Source organism: Anomalospiza imberbis, chromosome 1 (genome assembly GCF_031753505.1).
Source record: "Anomalospiza imberbis isolate Cuckoo-Finch-1a 21T00152 chromosome 1, ASM3175350v1, whole genome shotgun sequence".
In the NCBI taxonomy this organism is placed as follows: domain Eukaryota; kingdom Metazoa; phylum Chordata; class Aves; order Passeriformes; family Viduidae; genus Anomalospiza; species Anomalospiza imberbis.
The window spans coordinates 118,805,055-118,827,391 of NC_089681.1; the positions used below are offsets into that span (position 1 = coordinate 118,805,055).

At 34.8% G+C, this 22,337-nt stretch overlaps 1 protein-coding gene across 2 annotated transcripts in view; it reads left to right on the forward strand.

Moving 5' to 3' along the window:
• The window catches only part of SKAP2 (src kinase associated phosphoprotein 2), a 118,860-nt gene that overhangs the window by 13,447 nt on the left and 83,076 nt on the right, over positions 1 to 22,337 (forward strand). For both annotated transcript variants that reach the window (XM_068208419.1, XM_068208427.1), the window contains one exon: positions 9,079 to 9,183. In XM_068208419.1, coding sequence (XP_068064520.1) covers positions 9,079 to 9,183 — 105 coding nt within the window. The remainder of the gene's footprint in view (positions 1 to 9,078; positions 9,184 to 22,337) is intronic.

The window sequence follows — 22,337 nt, forward strand, 5'->3', positions numbered from 1 at the left end:
AATAACTTCCTGAGGCTCTGACTCTGTAATAAGTGTGAGAGTTGCCTTCAAACAGCAGAGTTTGCATTTACTGCTTTGTGTAATTTGAAGGTCAAGAAAATTCTAGTCTATTTACTTTCTTCATTGGTAATTTGATTCAGAATTTCTTTTCCAGTTCAACAAATTATTAACAAAAATGAGATTTCATTATCTCTAGCAAAATTGATGATTTGATTTGTATAGTCTGTAATTGTTACTGCATTACTTGCTGTGATTTCTGTGAAAATTATATTCAGTCGTATTCTTTTTATTAAAGTTCATTTGATTCTTAAGCAGGATATATTGCCTTTTAAAAAATTCTCATGATGTATCTCTGGTTCAGGTCATAGAACTATGTAAAAATGCTGAGGCTTGTGAACACTCACTCCTTAGTTTTTCAGTATTTTTCAATAAACTGAAAGTTATACCATTGTTTTCTGCAAGCAAGGATACATTTCTCCAAATTAATGTGCATTTGTTGCTTGCAAGAGTATAAAAAACTTATGAGAAATAGGAGCCTGCACTTACTTGCAAATTATTTGAGGGAATGTGAATCGGTGGTATGAGTTGTTGGTGTAATGTCCAGAGTTCAAGAAGTGTGTGCTAAACTTTATTTGGTTGTGTCATTCTTACTTTAGGACTGTACAAATTAGGCGTGACTTTTGTAGGTGTAGAACAAAGGACTCACATGGAGATAAGCAGTCAGATTCTTGGCCAGCTCCTAGTATAACAAAGCAGTGGCAGCAGCTGACAGAGGTCAACTTTTGTGCCTATTTTCATACCTCTCTGCACACCTAGACATTTGAAAAATGGAAAATTTTGAAAGTATTGAAAACTCAGAAGGCTGTGATGGTCAGTTCCACCCCCTCCAGAGAAAGAAGAAAGATGTCAACATATAAGGTGAAAAAAGGATAATATCTTTTAGGAAAAAAAAAAAAGAAGGGGTGGGAGCAGGAATTTGGAAACTACCCTGAAACAAGCTAGGAAGAATAAAAACTAGTGTGTGTATTTAAACTCCATATTTGCTGTTCTTGCTTTTGTGGTAGCAGTCACTCAATTTTTAAAATGTAAATAAAATAATCTCTGTTCTAGCTGAAAGGAAAGATGAAGAATGGTACATGCTGTCATGGTATGTTATCATGATATAGTAGTTATAATACATCAGCTGTTTTCAAGAATCTTGTGAATTGTGACCTGTCATCCTTTCAGAGGCATCCAGAAGTATTTTTGGAGGCTGAAAGAAGTGGACTAACACTTTCAAAATTCATATACTTCCTGTATGGCATAATGATACTTGACTCCGCTCTCTCAAACAGCGTCTCCTCCAGCTTGTGAGTTGTTCCACAAGGATGTGTTGTGGGCATACTGTCCACTCCACTCTCTTTCATCACTGAATGTTTTTGAAACCCCACTGACTTTGCACATAGTGACTAGCTGGTTTGACTAAGTTATTTGTAAACTCTTGTTTTATGGGCTTTGGCCAGTAGCATACAGAATCTTGCCTATCCATAAGGATAAAGTGAGGAGGTGTGAAAGAATAACAATAAAAAAAATTGAAGAGCATGTGTGCAAGTAGAACCAGGCTCCTTAAAACTATGATCACCCATGTGCGTCTCTCTCAGAAAGTGCATACATATTTCTTTGCAACCAGATCGATGAATTTGAGGACTTTCTTGAATCTTCCTAGAAAGAAGCCTTCTGATGTTGTCTGTCAGGTCAGTAAGTATGCTGACAAAAGCATCTTTTGTGTCTATATAGACTGAAAAAAAATGAAGCTTTTTAGGAGAAATGGCTACATGTGCAAGTGAAGGACACAAAATTAATTGTATGGGAAAATATTTAATTCTTGTGTGGGATGTGTTACCTGATTTAACACTGACTTTTACAGTTAAGTGTGTTGTTAATTTATGGATAAAGAAAGTCCATGTTGTTCTTATGACCAAAAATGTACAATTATGTTTATATCCATTCCACTAGTCTTTCATCAGATTTTATTTTTTAAGTTATTAGACATTTATTGTATCTTATTTTATTCTTAAATTGAAAAGCTCTGTATAAATGTCTTTCCCTTAGACACTACTGCCTTTTTTTCTTTACATTTGAAATATTTGACTGTTTATCTAAGCAGTTTAAGCAAAACTAAAAAGCTGTAGTTACATTAGAGACCTATTCTAGATCTTAGAATTGGGAAAAAACTTGAAAACAACGGTAATTTGCATACAAATTGGGTTTATTTTTTATAAGACTATTATTCCACTAAGGGTATAAAAGTCTCAACTTTGTCAAAGATTCTGACTTAATACAGAGTTTTTGGCATTTCTCTGTTTTGAGATTAATTGAATCAATACTGTGACTGCCAAAATGTTTAGTTAAAAAGAACCTTGTTTTAAATTTATGCTAAAAATAGTGCTAAAGTTGGCAGAAGCACCCTAAGCTCTAGAAACTGTATTTGTGTTTGAAGTTCACTTGCCATCTGTTCTATTCGTTTATTTTAGTAAAAGATATATTTTTATTCACTTTTCACAAAATATTTTGGCTCAATGTTGAAAGTGAGACAACAGAAGTACTAGCCAAATCGAGTCATACTATGGGAATTTGCAGAACCAGTTCTCCAGAATGCTCTCATTGCACCCTGTATCTGATCTGCAGCACTAAATTATGCAGAAAAGTATGACATGACATTTTCTAACTAGCATTTTTCACTCTGATAAAAACTGATGATGGTCCACTTTTGTTTTTATTTCACTGTAACATAATCGAGGATGAATCTGTGTCTCTAGAGCACTGGTGTTATTCACTATGTAATTATGGGGAGCACCTGTAGGAAACCTTTAGGTGACTCAGATGCTTCTGACTCTTGGCAGAGCAGAGTGTGTCTGGAGCCTGAGACCTCTGCTTCCTGGAAATAGTCAAACTGTTAGAGTAGCTCTATATGCAAAGGCTTTGATTTTGTATTTTTTTCTTTTCTGTTTCTGTACAGAGGTTGTATTTCCTTTTTATTTTTTCCCCTCTGTACACTTCTTTTCAGGAAATGTCAGCAAGTAGAAGTCTCTTTGGACTTGAGAAGGAGAGTCAGTATCTTGTAGTCACCAGAGCCACATGGGCACATGAATTCTATATTTTAACACACTTGAACTTTTTAGTCAAGAACATAAATACATTGCTAGTATTTAACCATAAATGGGAAAGACATGGCTTAGTTGTTACCCAGTTCTTTAAGGATCATCATGATGTATTTCTGGAGAGACCATCAAATGCATTAAAAGTGTGCCAAATACCATTCTATCCCAGAAGTCTGGGAGATTTCACTGTAGGCAAGTCACTGTGTTGTCCCTTAACACACAGCTGTTATCTGTGATGTGTCCACACTGAGTGCAATTTCAAGTAACATGACATACATCCCCCAGTGCAGCACAAAATGGTTTTGGCCTGATATGCATTGTAAGAATAAGAGGCAACTCAGCAAGCAAAAGTTGCAGTTGCTTTTCTTGCTTGAAGCACATTTGCCTGCAAACTTAATGTTGTTTCGGTATTGTTTTAAGAAGTGGCTGCTAAAGAGTTTCTGCTTGACCTTTACAAAACAAGCCATTAAAAATCATCATGTTAATAGGGGACCCTAGAAAGTCCTTCAGGAATTACTGTATTAGAGCATACTGCATGGCAAAGCATGCATTGAAAAATTGATTGTCAGAAGAATCCAGTCTTGCAGGGTGACTGGTGGATTGGGTCAGTAGCATCTTAAAAATACAGGATGCTCCTATCAAGGGGCTAAAGTGTACTCCTGCCAGCTTGAAAGCAGCTTTGTCTACTTGTTCTTATGAAAAACTGAGTAGTGAGAACCTTGCTTGATCTCCTTGATGGCTTCATCCAGTCCTTTGTTTCATGGGTTCTTACTGCTGCAGAGATTGGACAGGACAAACTGATTTCAAACTGCTGCAACTTGGGACCTTCTGAAATGGCAAGAAGCAGGGTGGTTTGACCTATATGTCTTTTTATTTTCCTGAGTTTTTTTATTTCTCTTATACTTGAGCAGTTTTAATGCATCATTCTGTCTAGATACTTTTAGAAATAAATTGAAAGTGTTTAGTTATCTGAGGATGTGAGCTAGCAAGTTTCTTTCAGAGGCATTGGATGAAATATCTTGCTTGCTCTCTTTTAGAGTAAAGTGGTGGAAACAGTATCTTTAGTGCTTAGGAATTCATTGTTATAATCTCAGTGTTGCAGAAGAAAATGAATTCTTGGGGGGAAAAAAAGTCTGGATTTTTTAAAAGCTGGATTCTTACAATGTAATATGGTCCTATTCATTATATTGTACCAACTAAATTTGTTGGAAGTCTTCAGAACAAGGGGTAGGAACTGAAGTACAGCCCTTGTTACAATGAAGAGAGTTTGTTTTATGCTGCATTCCCAATGTGGTAAACTTACCCTTTGATATGCATTATTTCCTGAATCAATAAATAAGCTGTAATGGAAAACATAGTATATAATAAGGAATGACATTGTATTTTTTTTTTACAGACATCATAAAATATTGATTCTGCTATCAAACCTGTAGGAGATTAGTTTAAGTGGCAGAAACTGGAGAATAGGGTCAGATCATGTAGATATTTTTGTTATTGTGACTGTTAAATATCTACCTTTAATTAATCTATTTTTTCCCAACTTCCAGATAAATCATGCTATTCTGGGGAAACAAGAAACTCTATTAATGAGCATCAACTCCATAATTATACTTTTGGCTGCATAACAGGGACACAGTCATGTCATTTCTTTAGGCAGTAACTTTTGCAAAGAAGTATTTTTAAACTGGTCATTAATTTTATGACCATAGAAATGAGATGCAAAATTTATGCTGTTGTCATTGGCATGGGTTCAAGGCACTACTGACATTATGTGTGGTTGTAATGGAATGGCTGCCAACTAATGAGTCTATAGACATTTTGTTTGAGCATGCTTTGCTTTTAGATGTTTGATTAGGCAGCAATGCTTTCAATTATGCCTGCAAATTGTATTGAATACATTTACCTGATGCCCATTGTTGCTTTGTAGTTAGGTTTTCTATTACATAAGTGCAAGTTGAATGCTTTTCTTTAATTTATTGATGCTTTTTGGGTGTATTTTTAGATATTTGGCACCTGAAGAGGATAGTGGTTTGTGCTGCTCAACACTGACTCCTCTGACTGTTCAAGGAGTAACACATGGAACTTCAAATGCAATTCTGACTGCTTTCACTCTGTAGGTGTATGATAAACTTCAATGCAACACATTGATGGAGGAGCATGTAAAGTGGAGAAAGGGCAGAGATTGCTCTGGGTGGGAATGTAGGAGACAGCATAGGATCAACAGGAAGCCTCTTTGTGAACTGTCAGGAGCAATAACTTTATATATTAACTGCATACAGTCCTAAGATATCTTTTAACCCTGACAGAACTAGGAGGCAAAAACCCCAAGACTGATACCAGGAAGTAGTCCTTCTTTTATGCCAGTACATAAACACATTGTGAAATGTTGCCTGTTAAAACTCCAGAGCATAATGAGTCAGCTTTCTTATTGAAATGCCTGCAGTTCTTATGTACAAATTAGTTTATTTAAGAATTGTATTGTTCAGTGTATAATATAAATGGATGAAAACTATTATTTATTTGCTACTATTTTTCTTTACTCTAAAATAAAAAATGGAGAATTTTTTTGTTTAATCTAGTCCTGCATGAGTGCAGGTTGCTTGTACATCTATCCAGAGTCTGCCACCTATTCTCCACATTTTTCATATAAAGTGTGGATACCTGAATGTAGTATTGTATGACATAGGATTTATATTTTGGTTCTGAGTGTCTTTCTCAGTGAGGGCTTTTTTGCTTTTTTCATGGAAGTCTTCAAACCTTCTTTAGGATTTAACATCTAGAGAATGCTTTGACAAATGTAAGGCACAGAGTCTGTGATTTCTTTCTTCATAATACTCTCAACACTTTTCTTTTTTTGGTTGTTTTGTTTTAAGAGCATTTTGAATTTGGATATTCTAGACATAAAACAGAAACTTGTTTTATTATGAATCTACATTCAGTGTTGCCATGGTTTTTGTTGTTTCAAATACAGTATATAACTGTGTAATGATTTTCGTGCCATGTGGCAGCTAAAGCCCATATAGTCCCTCACTCATTTTCCCCTGCTGGGATAGAGGAGATAATCAGAAGGGTAAAAGCGAGAAAACTCATGGGTTGGTATGAAATTGGTATAATAGGTAAAGCAAAAGCTGTACACAGAAGAAAGACATAACAAGGAATTTATTCATCACTTACCCTTGGTAGGGAGGTGTTCAGCCATTTTCGGGAGAGCGGGACTTCATCACAAGTAACAGTGACTTAGAAAGACAAACATCATCACTTTTAATGTCTCCTAATTCCTTCTTTTCCCCCCAGCTTTATATGCTGAGCATGGCATCATATGGCGTGGAGTGTTCTCTTGTTGGGGTCAGCTGTCCTGGCTGTGTCCCCTCACAACTTCTCATGCACCTCAGCCCACTCACTGGTGTGGTGGTGTAAGAAGAAGAAAAGGTGTTGACTCTGTAAGCATTGCTCAGCAGTAACTAAAGCATGCCTGTTTTATCAACACTGGTTTTAGCACAAATCCAAAACATAGCCTGATACCAGCTACTGTGAAAAAACTTTCTCCAAGCCAAACCAGCACAATCTGAGATAGGTATATGATATGCCCAAAATATGTATGTATTAAAAATTCCTGTGTTCCTAGGTCATCTGGCTTTTATATGAAAGTAAAACACAAATGTTTACTGAATTTGAAATCCTAAGTGTAATTGGAAAATGGTAGTATGGTGACTTAGTGGAAAAGCAAGGTAATAGTGCAGCTTTGCAAACTTAAATAAGAAATTATGTGTTGTTAAGTGGGACAAAATCCTCTGGAGATGTTCTTTCTACGTGTATACACACCTACTTGTCATCCACAAGTATTATTCATTCAAATATACTAAGGTTTGCCATTCAGCCTATGAATTATATGTGCTGGAGTGTGGTATTTCTGGAATTGTTTTCTTTTAGAAATACAGCCTAATATTTTAAATTTATGCTGGCACTTTCATGAGGATTCAATGATAAGATGTTTATGCATAACTAATAAGAAGACATTTTTGATTGACAACCAGGGCTTACATATACAGATATATTCTATGCATTCTAGTACTAGTAAAATTTAGGACAGAAAAACAGTGGAACTTTTGGAATGGAATGAAATTTTGCCATTGTATAGGTTGTGAATATTGTCTTTGCTCTTTTTATATGGAGTGAATAATCTAATACAGATATATATAGGCAAAGAAAGACAGGCATCTGGTCTCTGGAATCTAAGTGTAAAATATGATCATGCTGCTTATAAATAAGGCATAATATTTTCTGTTCATGTGCTATCTGTTCTGTGTTTTTCTATTTGGAAGAGGAGGTGAATTCTAGAGAGAAATAATTTACTTTTGATTGGTTTGACAGGTGTGATGAAGTGCAAATACTTTGATCAGATTAACACGATGACTGGCGTGCTACTGGGAGAGGACTGTGTCAAAAATAGGTTGGATTCAGACTCAGATTCAGAGCAGTTGTTAAATGGCATAGGAGCTTGGGAGGAAGCTTTCCTAAGAAAGGCATACTAAATTAATGAAGGGAAAGCCTAGCTAGTGTTTGACAACCTTTTAATGTAAAAGAACTCTTGCAAAACAAATATCAGATATTGTTGTTTTAACTGCATGGAAAACTTGGTGTTTTTTACAAACAGTCATGGAGCTTTCTGTCAAAGTCTGAATTTTCTGTGTATTTCCATTATTAAATGGGAGGGGGTAAAACTCAGCCATGGTTAGGCAGTCCTACTGATGAATGCAATTTCTGCATCTGTGAAGAAGCTTATATTAATTATGCATGTGTTTATTTTGGATTCTTAGAATTAGTTTTCCGATCCAGTGCTCCAAAAGGTAACATGTAGAGTAGGATATTTGAATGTCTCTGGAAAGCCTTTTTTGTTTGTATATACCAAAAGGCAATGCTTGAACAATTTAGTGTTACATGATTTTCAAGAAATTTGAGGTCTAACTTTATGATTAAATTTGAGGACTGTTTAATCAACTTTATGATTATTCAACAAGGAGCATCAACTTTATGATTCTGGTCTGATGATTTTTGTCATATTTAGGTTTTTCTCCTTCACAAAGATTTTATTCGGTTTTTTTAGGAGCAATGTAATTTGTTATTTCCCCCCCTCTTCTTTGCCTAGATGTGTTAAACATATCTGAGAAAATATACCGAGTTTCAGGAAGAAGTTAAGTCTTGCTTAATTGGGTGAAAGCCTCAACTAATATTGATTTCACTATATCTTTCCTAGACCTTCTCACTTTTGCATGACGCTGATCAAAGTGCATCAGATTAACTGATAAAGTAGATTTTGTATCTATTGTAGCGGGGCTCTCTGTTGGGCAAGAAATTCATTAACAGAATGCTGCATTAAGCCACAGGTTCCTACCAGGTGCTGCCAGGCAGCAATTCCACTTCTAGTTTCATGGAAGGAATACACAAAGAGTTTTGCAAGGCAGTGCCTAATTACAGCAAAGAAAAGTAAAAGTGGGCAGAGGTCACTGCTGCCAACAGTAGTTTGGCATTTCCTGGGAGGGAAGTTGCTGCAGCTCCATCCCGCACTAGGACAGGCGGAACTTCTGAGCCTGGTGCTCTACTTTTTACCTTCTGCCAGTGTTTTCTCTTTCCCACCTCTTTGCTGTGGTGTTTCTTTCGCCCCTCATGAGAAGCTGCCAGCTGTGCAATGCTGGGAGCAGGTTCATTATGTGACAGCATTTTGGGAAACTGCTCCAGCAGCATTTGCACATCGGGTCCGAAGGTAGCCCTAGAATGGCATCGCTCACAGCTGTGCTGGAGCCTGCCAGTATCCATGAGAAACAGGATTTTTTTTCAGTTCCAGATAGGAATTAATATCCTCCTTACTATTGCAAATACTTTTTTCCTGTGTGTTTGTGTGATAAACTATTTAACTAGCAATGTGTATTGACTTTTGCAGGGCTGGAAGATGAGGAGGAGTCTGAGAACTCTCTTTCTTCGCCTCCTGATAGCGTCTCAATAGCATCTGACCGATATGATAAAGAGGACGAAGCACCTTCTGATGGTATGTGACACTGTTTACCTTAGAAAGTACAAGATTTGCCAGTTTACTATGAGCTGATGTAATCGGATCCTCGTGATGCGATTGTTAGTGTTTGAAAACAGATAAAGAGATAAGCAGCACAGCTGAACACTTTTCTTACCTTTACAAGAACCTTTAAAGGAACTGAAGAGCTCTCTCTAGTGGTCCTAGAGCATAGTGAAGCTGTCTCAAATTTACACAGTGTTTCTCAACTCACATTTTTTGATAACAAAGCATCTTATGTAGATACATATGCTTTTAAAGATAGATCGGTGGCTAAACCAATGTGAATATTTGTTGTAACAAATTGTTTGTTAATTCAACATTATCAGATTCTTGCTTAATTTTATTGTGCTACTTAATGGCTTACTGTATTATTTATCTAATAAATAATGAAACAGTTTATGTGATTGATATTTTTCTGCAAACTCCATGCAGAATAGGTTCATAAAATATTAAATTAATTATTCCTACAGTGTTTCCTTCCATTAAGACAGTGTTTTGTATGATGTTTTTGTTATATAAATTTTAAGTTTGGGTTTGCATTTAGGAAAAGTCTATGCTTCATAGCTCTTTTCCATGTTGTTTTATTTTGTATTCATTAAGTTCAGTGCTAAATGCGACTGTTCTGAAGACGTGAACAATTGAATATTTCAACAGTTAACAAGCTTGCTTTAGCATATTGTCCATATTTTTGAGATTAGTTTATTGTATACATAATATAAACACCTTCTGTGGATAATATATGGCAGTAAATTAAGTATATGTACAAATAAATTAATGATGTATATTAATTTGTGGCAATGGAAGTTAGATAGACTTACTAGTGAATGATGTTTTCTGACATGATATGATGATCAAACTGTGCAGCTCCATCTCGAAATACAATTGCTGAATGAAAATATGCTTCCTGCAATGTACCACTCCACATTTTATATTATCCAGATTATTCCCTTTGGAAACATAAATTGCTTTTATGAGGTATAAAATTATGTCTATTGCAGAACAGGGATAAGTCAAGTACATGCATAAGTGATAAACCTTCTAAACACTGATTCAGAATAATGCTTTTTTTTTATGTCCAGAACTCTGCAAAATGTATAACAATAATAATCACACTTCTTTTTTTTTATATTGAGCTTATTACATGTTGGCAGTGTGACCTTCTACAAAAAAAAGTAAAACCAGGCCTTTTTACTCTCTGGTTGAAATGTAATTATCAGTCAAATCGAGTATGGCTTTCAGAAAACACAAGCTAATTTTCAAAACTACAGATGAATGCAACTTTCTATGTATTTATTTTTGCTTACAAACATAATCTTGTCATTATTTCTAATTATAACTTAATAACATGGTACTGATTGTGTAAAGGGTATGTGACAAAATTATATGACTATTTAATAGGAGATACGATTATAGAATTGTTTCAAAACAGTTAATCAAGAGAAAAGTGATAACGTTCATAACCTAAATAATGAATGGCTGGAGAATGCTGATGCACGAGTATGTGAAATACCGTATGAGTTTGTACAGATGGGTGATTAATTTTTAGCCTGTTTTGGAAGTTATGAAAGTAGGTATAATAGCTGCTCAACAATATCTTGACTAATTCATACCAGTTTAGGTAGAAATATAGAGGGTGGGATTCTTTTATATTTGAGGTGATTTTACCTTGCTGGTCTTTCTGTATTTTATGATAAATCCTCTTTAATTGCCTAGTGGGAGTGTAGCATGAAAAAAATTTGAGAAAAGGTGATAAATTTTTATCTGTAAATACTTAATTTATTGGAGTATACAGTGTTCCTCTTTTTCTCTTTGAATGTCTAATGTGTCATTCTAAGACCATTTTGATTTTAATATATATAATCCATCATTCCAGTCTAGTCATATAGCCTGTGTATGAAAATATATGTTGGGAAAATCTTATAAGAGGTGGATTGATCCCCAGAGGTGCCATTTGTTTCAGTTCTAATAGGCATAAATGGGTTTGTTGAGGCTTAACACTGTATTTTAGTTTTTTAGCGGTCTGTTAATGTTCAATATTTAAATCCTACTCAAGAAACTGGGTCTGTAAGATGGTCTGTAGATGTTTGATCTTTTATAATTACCATTTCAGTTCAACAGGGCTGTGTACAGATCTAAAACCTGATTTGTGTAGATCAAGGCTCTCAGTGTTAACAGAGGGCCCTATCTGTAGGTAACCAAATTGATGTGGTTTTTATTTATGTTTGAGTCCATTTTTATGTAAAACTTTCTACATATATTTTCTGCTAAAAAGCCCCAAGGCATTTCTCTTTATATACTTGAGTTAGGCTGTACAGTTTGTATGACTTGCGAAAGTGTCGCGATTTGACTTTGCGGCATTACTGTCAAAACATAATTTGTGAAGGCACACGCTTGGTAACAGATAAAGAATTAGTGTATTATGTGTATGTTACAGTCATTGTAAAATCCTGGCGTTTTTGTGTGACCTTTGTCTAATGGTGTATTAATTACAAGAGGAATAATCCATTTAACAATAAGTATGGGATAACTAAATTAGCACAGGTCACCTAAAGGCCTTTTGTCAAATCTGATTGTTATGTTGTCCTTTTGACTTTTACCTTATGGTAGGCACTAACAAAGTATCTAAACTTTGATGGATTATAAACTCTAAACATGATATGTATTTTTCATAATGCTAATGTAATTTTCTAGGTACTGAAAAGGTCAAACCCCCATGTCTCTGTGTGCATTCTAAGTCTGTCTTTCCTTTTAATATTTCTTTTTCTCTGTTCCTCTGGTTCAAAAGTTCACTCAGTTCCCAAATGGCCACCTAATTTTCCAGTTATTCCCTCAAGCCATATGTGTTTTGGTTTCTTTATGGTTTATTAGGTACTGTAGGAAAGTAGCATAAGTTATATCATCTAATGAAATTCAAGCACACTTCAGTGATGCTTTGACTTGATTGCTGGCAGCAATTAAATCACAATGAAAGAGAATGATGCATGGACTTACATGTCCAGACACCCTACAGAAATTGGAAGAGGGATAAAGCACAACAAAACCCCCAAACAAAATAACAAACTGAAAAACAAGACACACCAAACAAAACAGCACAGCCAGGCACTCTGGTCTTAACTTGATTTTTTTTTTTTATTGGCTAACAGCCTGATTGATAGCAAAATCATAACTTGCTGTATGCTAACAGGCAGAGTTCACTTGTAGGTTATTGTGAGCTGATAAAGGGTTAGATGGAGTTTTGATTTTCGCATTGGTCCTTGGTGCACCAGATTAATGGAATTTCAATGAGAGACTGGAGTAGTCACAGCTTTGTCAGAAAAACAGATGGAGATTCTATAGCCATGTCTGCTCATTAATACCAGTTGCCTGAAAGGTGTACTACTTCTCTATACAAAAGACTCAACATAATTGATTTTTGAGCGAGGTATTTTTTCACTTATTGATGACTAGGTTTCTTGCAACTTAAATGACAGGTTTTTGTATAGTACATCGTATAACAATGTTATGTCTTGTAATTTCTTACTCCCCTTCCATCTGCATATTGAAGAATATATGTAGTGGGAAGTACATATGTCTTGATTAGTTAAAAACCAAAGCACACAAAAATATTTTAAAATTGAAATACCAAGATTTTCTTTCAAGCTGGAAACAGACTTACTTTTGGTTGAGAAGTAAATGGGAAGAAGGTTACTGTTTTTAATTTAATATTCAGGTTTCCTAGTTATTAAATACAGGTTCAATGGCAAGCTTAAACTTTGCTGTTTACTAACACTGTAATCTTCTTTTACATTATACAGGGATTTTTTTCTTTTTTTGGTTTATGGTATGGTAACCTGATTTTATAGTAAGAAATGTCACTAGTATTAAAGGATGAAACTTTGACTTTGTAAGTGGACCTCTGAAGAAGACATGTTGCTTTGGCTGTGCAGGGAGTATGTAATTGGATCATTACTGGATCTAAAAGATCACAGTGAATGGTGTGATGAAATAATTTAGATCATCACCATTTCTATGGAAGGTCTAGAAATGTTGCCTTGAGAAGGTAAGGATGAAAGAAGTACTAAAAATGTGTCTGGGGACTTGTATGCTCTTCAGATTATCACATTTGGCTATAGTTTATGATTAAAATATGCTTTTTGTAGAAAATTTTTAAACAGTCTGAGAATCTCTTATTAAATTTCCCCATAGTTGAAGTGGAGGAAGGTAGGGCTGGAGCAAGCAAAACTGGGCACTTGGAGAGCTTTGAGGAAAAAGAGTAAATGAAAGTGTTATACTTTAACTGTTGTCAAAGTGCAGTCTTGAAAATGAGCAAAATTTATTGCTCCTGCAACATGATTTTCATGCTATAATTTTTGGATGAAGCAACAGGCATCAGCACTTTGTTTTTATGTAGTTTCTTTTGAAAAGTTCTATACAATTCTTTGCAGGCTGGAGTAAACTATTTCACATGATCTATAGTATTTACTTAATATGAGCATCACGTTTTGCAGTTTGATCAAGTGAGGATGAAAAATTGTGTGACTGAGTTTTGCATGCTGTTTCTTTTTACATGTTAAGTCTCAAATACAAATACTGATTAAGCTCCCCCCACCCTTATTTTTCCTGTTTTTTAGGCCTAGTCATTTGAATACTGTCATGCTGGAGTTCAGTATAAGGTTTTGTCTTTGCACATACACACAAGTGTTTCCCCAATTCCTGAAACTATATTCGTACTGAGTTTATTTTTGAGGCAGTATATTAAAGCAAAAACTGTTCCTCAGTTAAGTACTGCTAGCAACTAAGGAATCAAAGGTTGGAGAATGGAAAATACAGCTAGGAATTTCTATCCTTTCTCCTTTTGCCTTCTTATCCCTCCAGTCTTGTCTTGGTATACCACTTTTTAGTAACATAATCATGTATATGGAAAAGATGTTTGGTTGTCTTGGGGATGACAGCATTGGAAATTTACCTGAGTTATTGTAGGAGATTAGTTATTTACTTTGAGTATTGGAGAGAGAGAGGTACAAACTTAAGTGCATGACAGCCATTCAAAGGAATGAGAAACTTCTTTATTTGTCTTGCTTTTCTCATAGGTAGATCTCATTGAAGGCAGAAAACCAGGTACTTTATTATTCCTTATATCTCTTTTAATATTCATGATTGAATAAAAAAGGTCATATTGAGGGGAAGTAAGATCTAGGTTTACTTGGACAGCTAATCTTCAGTGAGAAAAGGTGGCTTCTACTATATGCTCTTACTAGGCACTGACAGGAGGGCAATAGCCCATCATGTGGAAAATGCATAAATATTGGACGTTGGGATGCTAACTTTATTTTGAGGGGTTGCTAGTTCTTGTCAGAATTTTGAAGGGGATTATGATTCTGCATTTCTGGCTGAGAAAGGTAATATGATGATCAAAAATGTTGCTTTCAACATAATAAATTTTAATTAGCAGCACAGTCTTAAGCAAGAAGACTGAAGTCTAAAATTCCTGATGTGGTGTGCTGAGGTTGTCAGAGGAAGGATGTATCACTACAAATTTAGTCTGAGTCACTTATGGACAGTTTAGATGTCATCCAGAATACAATCTTTTACAAGCTGATGGAACACAGGGAAACGTAAAACATACTGAAAAGGAACTTAAAATATGAAGCTTTTGTTTTTAAATTCTGTTTTTCAATGATACTGGTACATGTGGGACCAACAATATGAGTGTAATTTCCCAGATGCAATTCCCTCTTCTCTGTTTAACACGTGAGAAGAGGGTGCTAACTTTGTTGAAATTGTGAAAAGCTGTAAAGAAGATCAACTGCTTGTTGAATAGGAGAGACCTTAAGAGTGAAATCAGTGTGTCACCCACAGTCAGCCTGAGATGTTTCTTGGTGGGCACCTGTCTCATCTTTCCTAAAAATCTCTGCTGGTGCAATTGCACTGTCCCTTGGACAGTTTGTCCCAGAGCTGCACTCTGCTTTTTGTAGAAGAGAATACATACCCTAAATTCTGTCAATCTGTTGACATTTGACTCTCTTTTGTCCATAAAAGACATAGCAATAGTATATTTTTTCCCTCTGTAATGAATATTTTTGAAGGCTGAATAGAATCTTTACAACTTTCCACATGTAGGTACTTTTGAAACTTTATGTAAAGAACAAACAACTGAACTGCTTGGTTGCTTGCTGGTTTGTTTATAGGATCCATACCAGTGCATATAGCAGCAATGACTTAGATAGGGAAGCAAGATGTTTAAAAAAAAAGTGTGTGTGAAATATGCGAAGCTAATCTAATTAAATTTGATTTAAACCATTTGTACAGAACATAAGGGAATAATTTCTGATAGGAAGCAGAAGTTTTAAGTGAAATTTTGGCCCTAATAAAGATAACAATAAAGTTAAAAATGGCATTGTGTAGGTTAACAGTGTGTACAAATTGATGATACTAAAATGTTTGAACTTCTAATTATCATGATGAAAAACTTCCCATCAAACAATAAACCCCTGTGTTCTTTTAACATTTACCTTTCTCCCATGGGAGAGATGATATGGTTTGTTGCTCATTTTATTTCATCTATGTTGCTTCAGTGACTGAACACTAACAAAACAGCCATATATACTCCACCACTACATAGGACAATATCAACAAAAAAACCCTAAATAATGACCTGCTTAACCCATTTCTTTTTCATATTAGATCATAATTTTATTCAAGATATATAACAATATTATGGCTAAAAAAAAGCCCAGAAAGTTGAAGTGAATAGATTTTTCTATTTATGTTGTATTGTTGTTGGCTTAATGTTCTTCCAGTTCAGTTCTTATACATCACAAATACCTGACGTAAAAAGGAAGAGTTGAGGTTTTCCTTCTGCCTCTTGGATTTGCAATAAGCTTTTCAAGCAGGTTTTGGAGGCAGTTAATTATGATTTTAGGACCTTATTGGTGCTTTATCGTGACTGAGTGAATTTCTGCCCTCTGATTTCCCTGTAATTCCTCTTCCTGCCAAGCAGTGGTGGCAAGGCAGCTTCCATTCTGCTCCTTACACCTTTCCTCCTAGAACCAGAAAGATGCATCAGTCATAGGTGATAGCATGGCTTCACACTACTCCAGTGGCACCTTGAGGTGGGTACCAGAGGAGAGCAAGTTTGACAGATTGATGCTGCTTGGCATTCAAGGCAAGAGGCATCTTTTCCTGCCTGAGATCTACCATGTATGACAGAAAAATGGGTTTGCCTTCAACATATGCTATGTAGTAGTCACAAACACCTTGGGGAGAAAAAGCTCTACAGAACCATATTGTTTTCTTTGTTTTAGATTAGATCAGAACTATTTAAAACAATGATCTGTGTTGTAATTCATATTTTGTCTCAAGGATGAGGCCTTAGAAATCCCTGGATATAGGAACCTACTGGAAAAAAAACTATAACCTTGCAGTGTAAGTACAAGGTAAGATTGGCATTTCTTTCTCTGAATTGGTGATTAAGAATTTGTGCCTATATTTAATTTATTGCATACATGAAGTGTGTATCAATTCTAATGAACAGAAGAAGATTTTCCCAATGTTCCTGTTTTTGTGTATTAATTGATTAGTACTTTCTGTAGAGGTGCTAAGTGAATCTGTGGATCTTAAGCAAGAACAAACAGGCCTGTTTTCTATAAGGCATCGTGCAGTCCAGGCATTAACTTTAGTGAATTTGTGTTTGTTTACTTTTAAATAAAAGCAAACTTGCAGTGGATTAATATTTGTGAATTTTGAGATTAAATTTGAGTGGAAAAGTAAAAACTGTGTCATGAAAAGGTTTATTGAATCGCTTTGCAAAAAAACTCCCACATAGTAGATTCAGTCTTTATGGTATCCACTGAATGGACAAGTACATTGCTGGCCTTCTCAAGAAGATGTTGCAGATAATTATTCGCTGCTTAAAAATTTTCAGCAGGAACCATACTTCTGTGGACATCTGTCACTCAGCAATATTAGTATGATACTTTCCTAGTAATTTTTATAGGTGTTTACTTGGATTACGTACAGCAGTAGGATTTAAGAGTAGAGTAGCAGACTAAAACTGTTGAATGTCATATTTTCTCCAAACTAAAATTACTACTACAATTTCTTAACTAATATTAGGCACAGCCTATTCATCACTAACTATCGCTATAAGGACGGGTAATATCCTGGGAGTATCTTGGTCTTGTCTTCTCTATTGCTGGTAGTCAGAAAGAGTTTTGAGCCCCTTTTGGGTAAGGAATTATGAATGAACCTACACTACATAATGGAGGAGGACCTCTTCTGCTCTAAACAAGATTTTCCTATGCTTCCCTATATTTACTCTGCCTACCTGGACACATGTTCCTTAATGCAAAATACATCAGAGCCTGATAATACCTTTTCAGGGATATCCTGTTCTTCATATAAAACTATTTTTGCTTGTTACTCAACAGTCAAATTTTGTATTTCTGTGCATCATAGAATCATAGAATGGTTTAGGATGAAAGGAACCTTAAAGATCATCTAATTTCAACTCCTCTGTGGTGGGCAGGAACATCTTCCATTAGACCAGGTTCTTTAAGCCCCATTCAACCTGGCCTTGAACACTCCAGAGATGGGGCATTCACAGCTTGGACCTGGATGATGTATAAATACTCACAATACATACTCAAAGGTGCAATTAGTTTATGATGTCCTTCACATATCTGCACTTGTACATCACCGCTCTACATTGAAGAGGTAAGAGAAAAGGATTAGTTTTGAAATAGGAATGGGAGCAGAAGGATATTTAGACTAGGTACATGGCTGTGCAATAAAAATGAAAATGGATTGGAGGCAAGTGAAGTGAAGGTGGTCCAAGTCTTTTTGTTTGGTTAATAGGATGTGTTCTTTTGCAAGGATGGGCACAGGAACTGGCCCTTATTATTACCATTTCTTGGAAAAGAAGTTAATGCAAGTGTTGTCATTGACTTCCAATTAAAAAAAAATATTAACCTTGCCTGTTTTCATAGGACGTTATTCTTGTAATTCTATTTTGTGTTTAGTAATTTGAATATTATGCATATGAAGATAGGGGGGGAAAGCTTGTCTTTTAGTTTTTTAGAACTGCTTTCCTTCTAGTAGGAGTGGACTGATTTTTCTCTAACAGCTTCTTCAGAAGTTATCTTTAATACTGTATTTTATCAGAAAAATAATTGTTGAAACTTCCACAAACTTGTTTGATCAAAGATTTTTGAAATATTTTAGCAAAATGGTTACTTGGTACTTGTATATGTGAAATGGTAAGAGTTGAAAATACACAAAAGAATGTAGTCCTATTGAGAAGTGCAGAGATATTTTTGTCTGTAATCTTTGTAGATAAAATTTGGAATTTCACGTCAAAAGTAAAACTGCAAAAAAAACCTTTGTTTTTACTTGTTTATGACAATATATCTGCAAATTTCATTTGGAAATATGGATTGTGTAATGCAGTTGAAAGAGGTACATTTAAGTACATACTGCTTTTTTAATGTATGGCACGCCTTTTTTTCTGCCTAAGATTGCTGTAATCTTCCAGTGCTCTCATTCACTTGAGCGATATTTAGAATGTGGTACAAAAATAATGTGAAAATGTTGTAGTGAGCTAGTGATAATTGATTTACTCCATCACACTGAAATACCTCGTTTTCCTCTTCCTCCTCCCTTGGGCAATAATCATGGGATCAAGCTGCCAGTCTGTAGATATAATTTTTCCAGCAGTGCCATCTGGCTCCTTGGCACTGGAAGTTGTATTGGCTTCTTTGCTGTTTCCACTGATTTTTGTCAAATGTTAGTCTGTTGATGAGACGTCTTTTGTGAGTGGGTGCTGATTTTTTCCGCCCCCCAAATGAATGTTGGTTTTTATTGGCATTGTAAGGGACCACTCTTTTTTTTTTTAATGGAATTTAGGACTTAACATATTAACATTGCTTTGAGGAAAAAAAAATAGGATTTATATATAAATTGGCTTCTTTCATCTATGTTGAAAATAGTTTCTTAGGATTTTGTATGTTTTTAATAGTCCTAACTTCATGTCCTCACACAAATTTTTAAACATCTTCAACATTTATGTAGAATTATTTCCTTTTTATTTTGGGAAACTGACTTTTAAAAGACATGATAAATGAACAATAAGAATTTGTAGGGTCTGTGTTACAGATATAACAAGCTTTACGTTTTTGAATAAATAGCCAACAAAGCTCTCCTTTTTTTTTTTTTCCTCACAGGACTACATTTTTATTTTTGCTGTCAATTTTTCTTAAAAAAAAAAGATTTAAAAATGTAGAAATGGTGGTTTAATAGAAAAAAACACATCTGAGTTTCTTTATTCTATTCCAGCTTTAGATGCACTTCACTGCCATGCAGCATATAATGATTATATTGATACTGTTAGAAAGGAATGTTCTGGAAATAGTATTTTAATAAGGGTGGGAAGTAGGAGGAAAATCCTGTTGATTTAAACTATTTTTGTAATTATTATTAATATTCTTATCAGTTTATTTTTTTAAAAAATTATTTCCTATACTGGTAAGAGATATTCAGTTAGAGGAGAAAAAAGCCTGAGAAGCAGAGGATTCCAGTCATAAAAAAGGAACAGAATTTCAGATTACACATTTTTATTTTATGTTGTTAAAAAAAAAAAAAGCTTTGAATATGATATGTGAATTTAAAAAAATATCCGAAACCTGTTCTATTGTTAGGTAAGTGAACTCCTATTAATCAGGGCAAGATGAACTAATTTAAATCCTGTGTATAGATATATATTTTAATTTATATTTCAAACTGCATTTTTAAGTGCTGAGTCTCAGATGAAGGAATTAGACTCATCCCTGGTTGTAAATACAAATTTTCTTCTGTGTTAAAAGCATTTACTTAAAGTTATTCAAGGTCATATTGTAAGTTCTCAAACATAAACCATTGTATTTAGTTGGCCTATTTGAATATTTTTATATTATTATCCCTAAAAGTAGAAAATAGTAAGCACTATTTCTTTATCATAGTCTTAGTACTATCCTAGTGTAAGGTTTTTATTAATAAAATGCTATTAGACTGGTATTTAAATAAATATTTACATGTTTTCCCAGCAGTGGAGAAATTGTCCAGTACTGGAAATGATGGGATTAAAAATCTTGTGTGGGACAAGGAGGGCCTTGATGGGATTTTTGTAGCAGTTGCTTTGAATTAAATTTCAAGTATCTCCTGGTGTCTCTTTATAGTAGCCTTTTAAAGAAAACAGCTATGACAGACAGGGTGTCTGAATGCAGGTCTCATCAGTAACTTGACTCAGACACAAAGTGAATATTTTTAACATATGAGTTCAGTTAAAAGAATCTATAGAAAGGGCTATAATATCAAAGTAAGGCAAGCATAGGAAAATATGCATGATCTATTGTTAATAGCAAAAGTGTAAGTCTAGTTTCACAGAATATGTTCTCTCATGAAAGATTTTAAGGGCATGGGTATATAATGATTTTCTAAAATAGCATCAAATCTTCTTTTTGTTCGTAAGTAAATGTGAAGATGGAATGTTGCTGCTAATCAATTGTCTGGGATGCCACCTCATTAAGATTTACACGATCATCAAAAATGCCCAGAATTGTTTGTTGGCTATATCCTAACTCAAATATATAAAGGGTATACCACAGCATTTTTCTTTAGAATCGCAGGGAGTTCAGTGACCTTTTGTGGCAAATTATGTAGAAAGAAAATATTTATATTCATTTAAAATAACCTCCATGAAGAAATAGTCTCATTACCCTGTTTGATCAATTCCTTGCAGCCTGAGCTGTAGCATGCTGCTATTGCCATTGGTTGATGGAATACACTGAGAAGTGGCTAATGGTGATGGTGCTCATCAGGACAGGGTTCAGCCAGCGGTCAGCAACAAATAATTCAAGACTGTTTCTAAGTTTGTGGCTGGTGGAATTTGCTTCTTGCCCCAAGCCAGCAGCATTGCTGAGCTGGGCTATTTGATTAGAGGAGAAGCATATTTGCTTCTTAGCAACTGCACATTTGCACAACACACAGACCTATACTGCCTCCAAAGGTTTGCCTTTTGTGATGGTGGAATAATACTTTTCTGTTGATTGACAGACAAAAGAGATCTTTGCAATGCAGAGGAGTTTACAACCAATTTTTTCTTTGTCTTTTGTAAACTTATCAGAGGTGCTTTTTAATTTAGCACTGCTTGGTGTAGATTTGTATATGCAGCAAGACTGGCTATGATTTGAGCTGCATTTAAGCTATTACTGCTATGCATATTTAAAGGACAGATGCACACTTATGCTTAATCATTGGTGTGTGCAGCTTTTTCCCCAGCCAGTGTACTTAATGGAAATTATTTTCTACTGTATTTTCAAATAATTTATATATATATATATTGCTATTTCCTATGCAGGAGTGATATTCCTTTTACAGAAGATAATGATAAACTGCAAGCTGCTCTTTTCTTAGTACTTTTTTTAATACATGAACAGAATTGTGGCAGTGATCGCAATTCTAATAGTGTGTGTGTAATTTTGGATGTAACGTTTAGGAAGTGAGTCTACAGGAGAAAATGTGTCTAGTCAGTAGAAGGCAAAGGTATTTATAACACTGGTAATCCTTGAAAGAAGACAATTTAGGAAAAAGAAAGCCTAAGATTTACAGTTCTAGGAGGCCAGGACACGGAAAAAGCAAACTTTTTTTTTTTTATGGTTTTACAGCTCTTTTCACTCCTGGTCTTTATTTTATTGTGGAAGTTTCCGTACTGCCATAATAATAAATAACAATAAATAGCTGATGGGCTTACTGAAATGTTTCATGAAATAGAAAGTACAGTTAGTGTTATTGTGAATTTCTGCAGATATCTTCTTGCATATTTTCCTAAATAAAACATATCTTTTAACTTTCATAACTCAAACCAGTGAGTACCTTTCTAAGTGGATTTTATAGTAAATTAAAACTGTGTCTATTAAGGGATAAGTCAATTTAAAGGAGGAGTGAACAATAAAAGGACTGTAGGCTAATGTAAGCATTCTGGAATTTACTTATTAATAACCATTTCAGTGGCAGTTCAGACCCAAAAGGGAAGAACAAGAAAACACTCTGATACGGTGAAGCAATAAAAATTAATTAAACCTATAAAACTTCTAAATCCTTTTAAAATTAGGATTTGT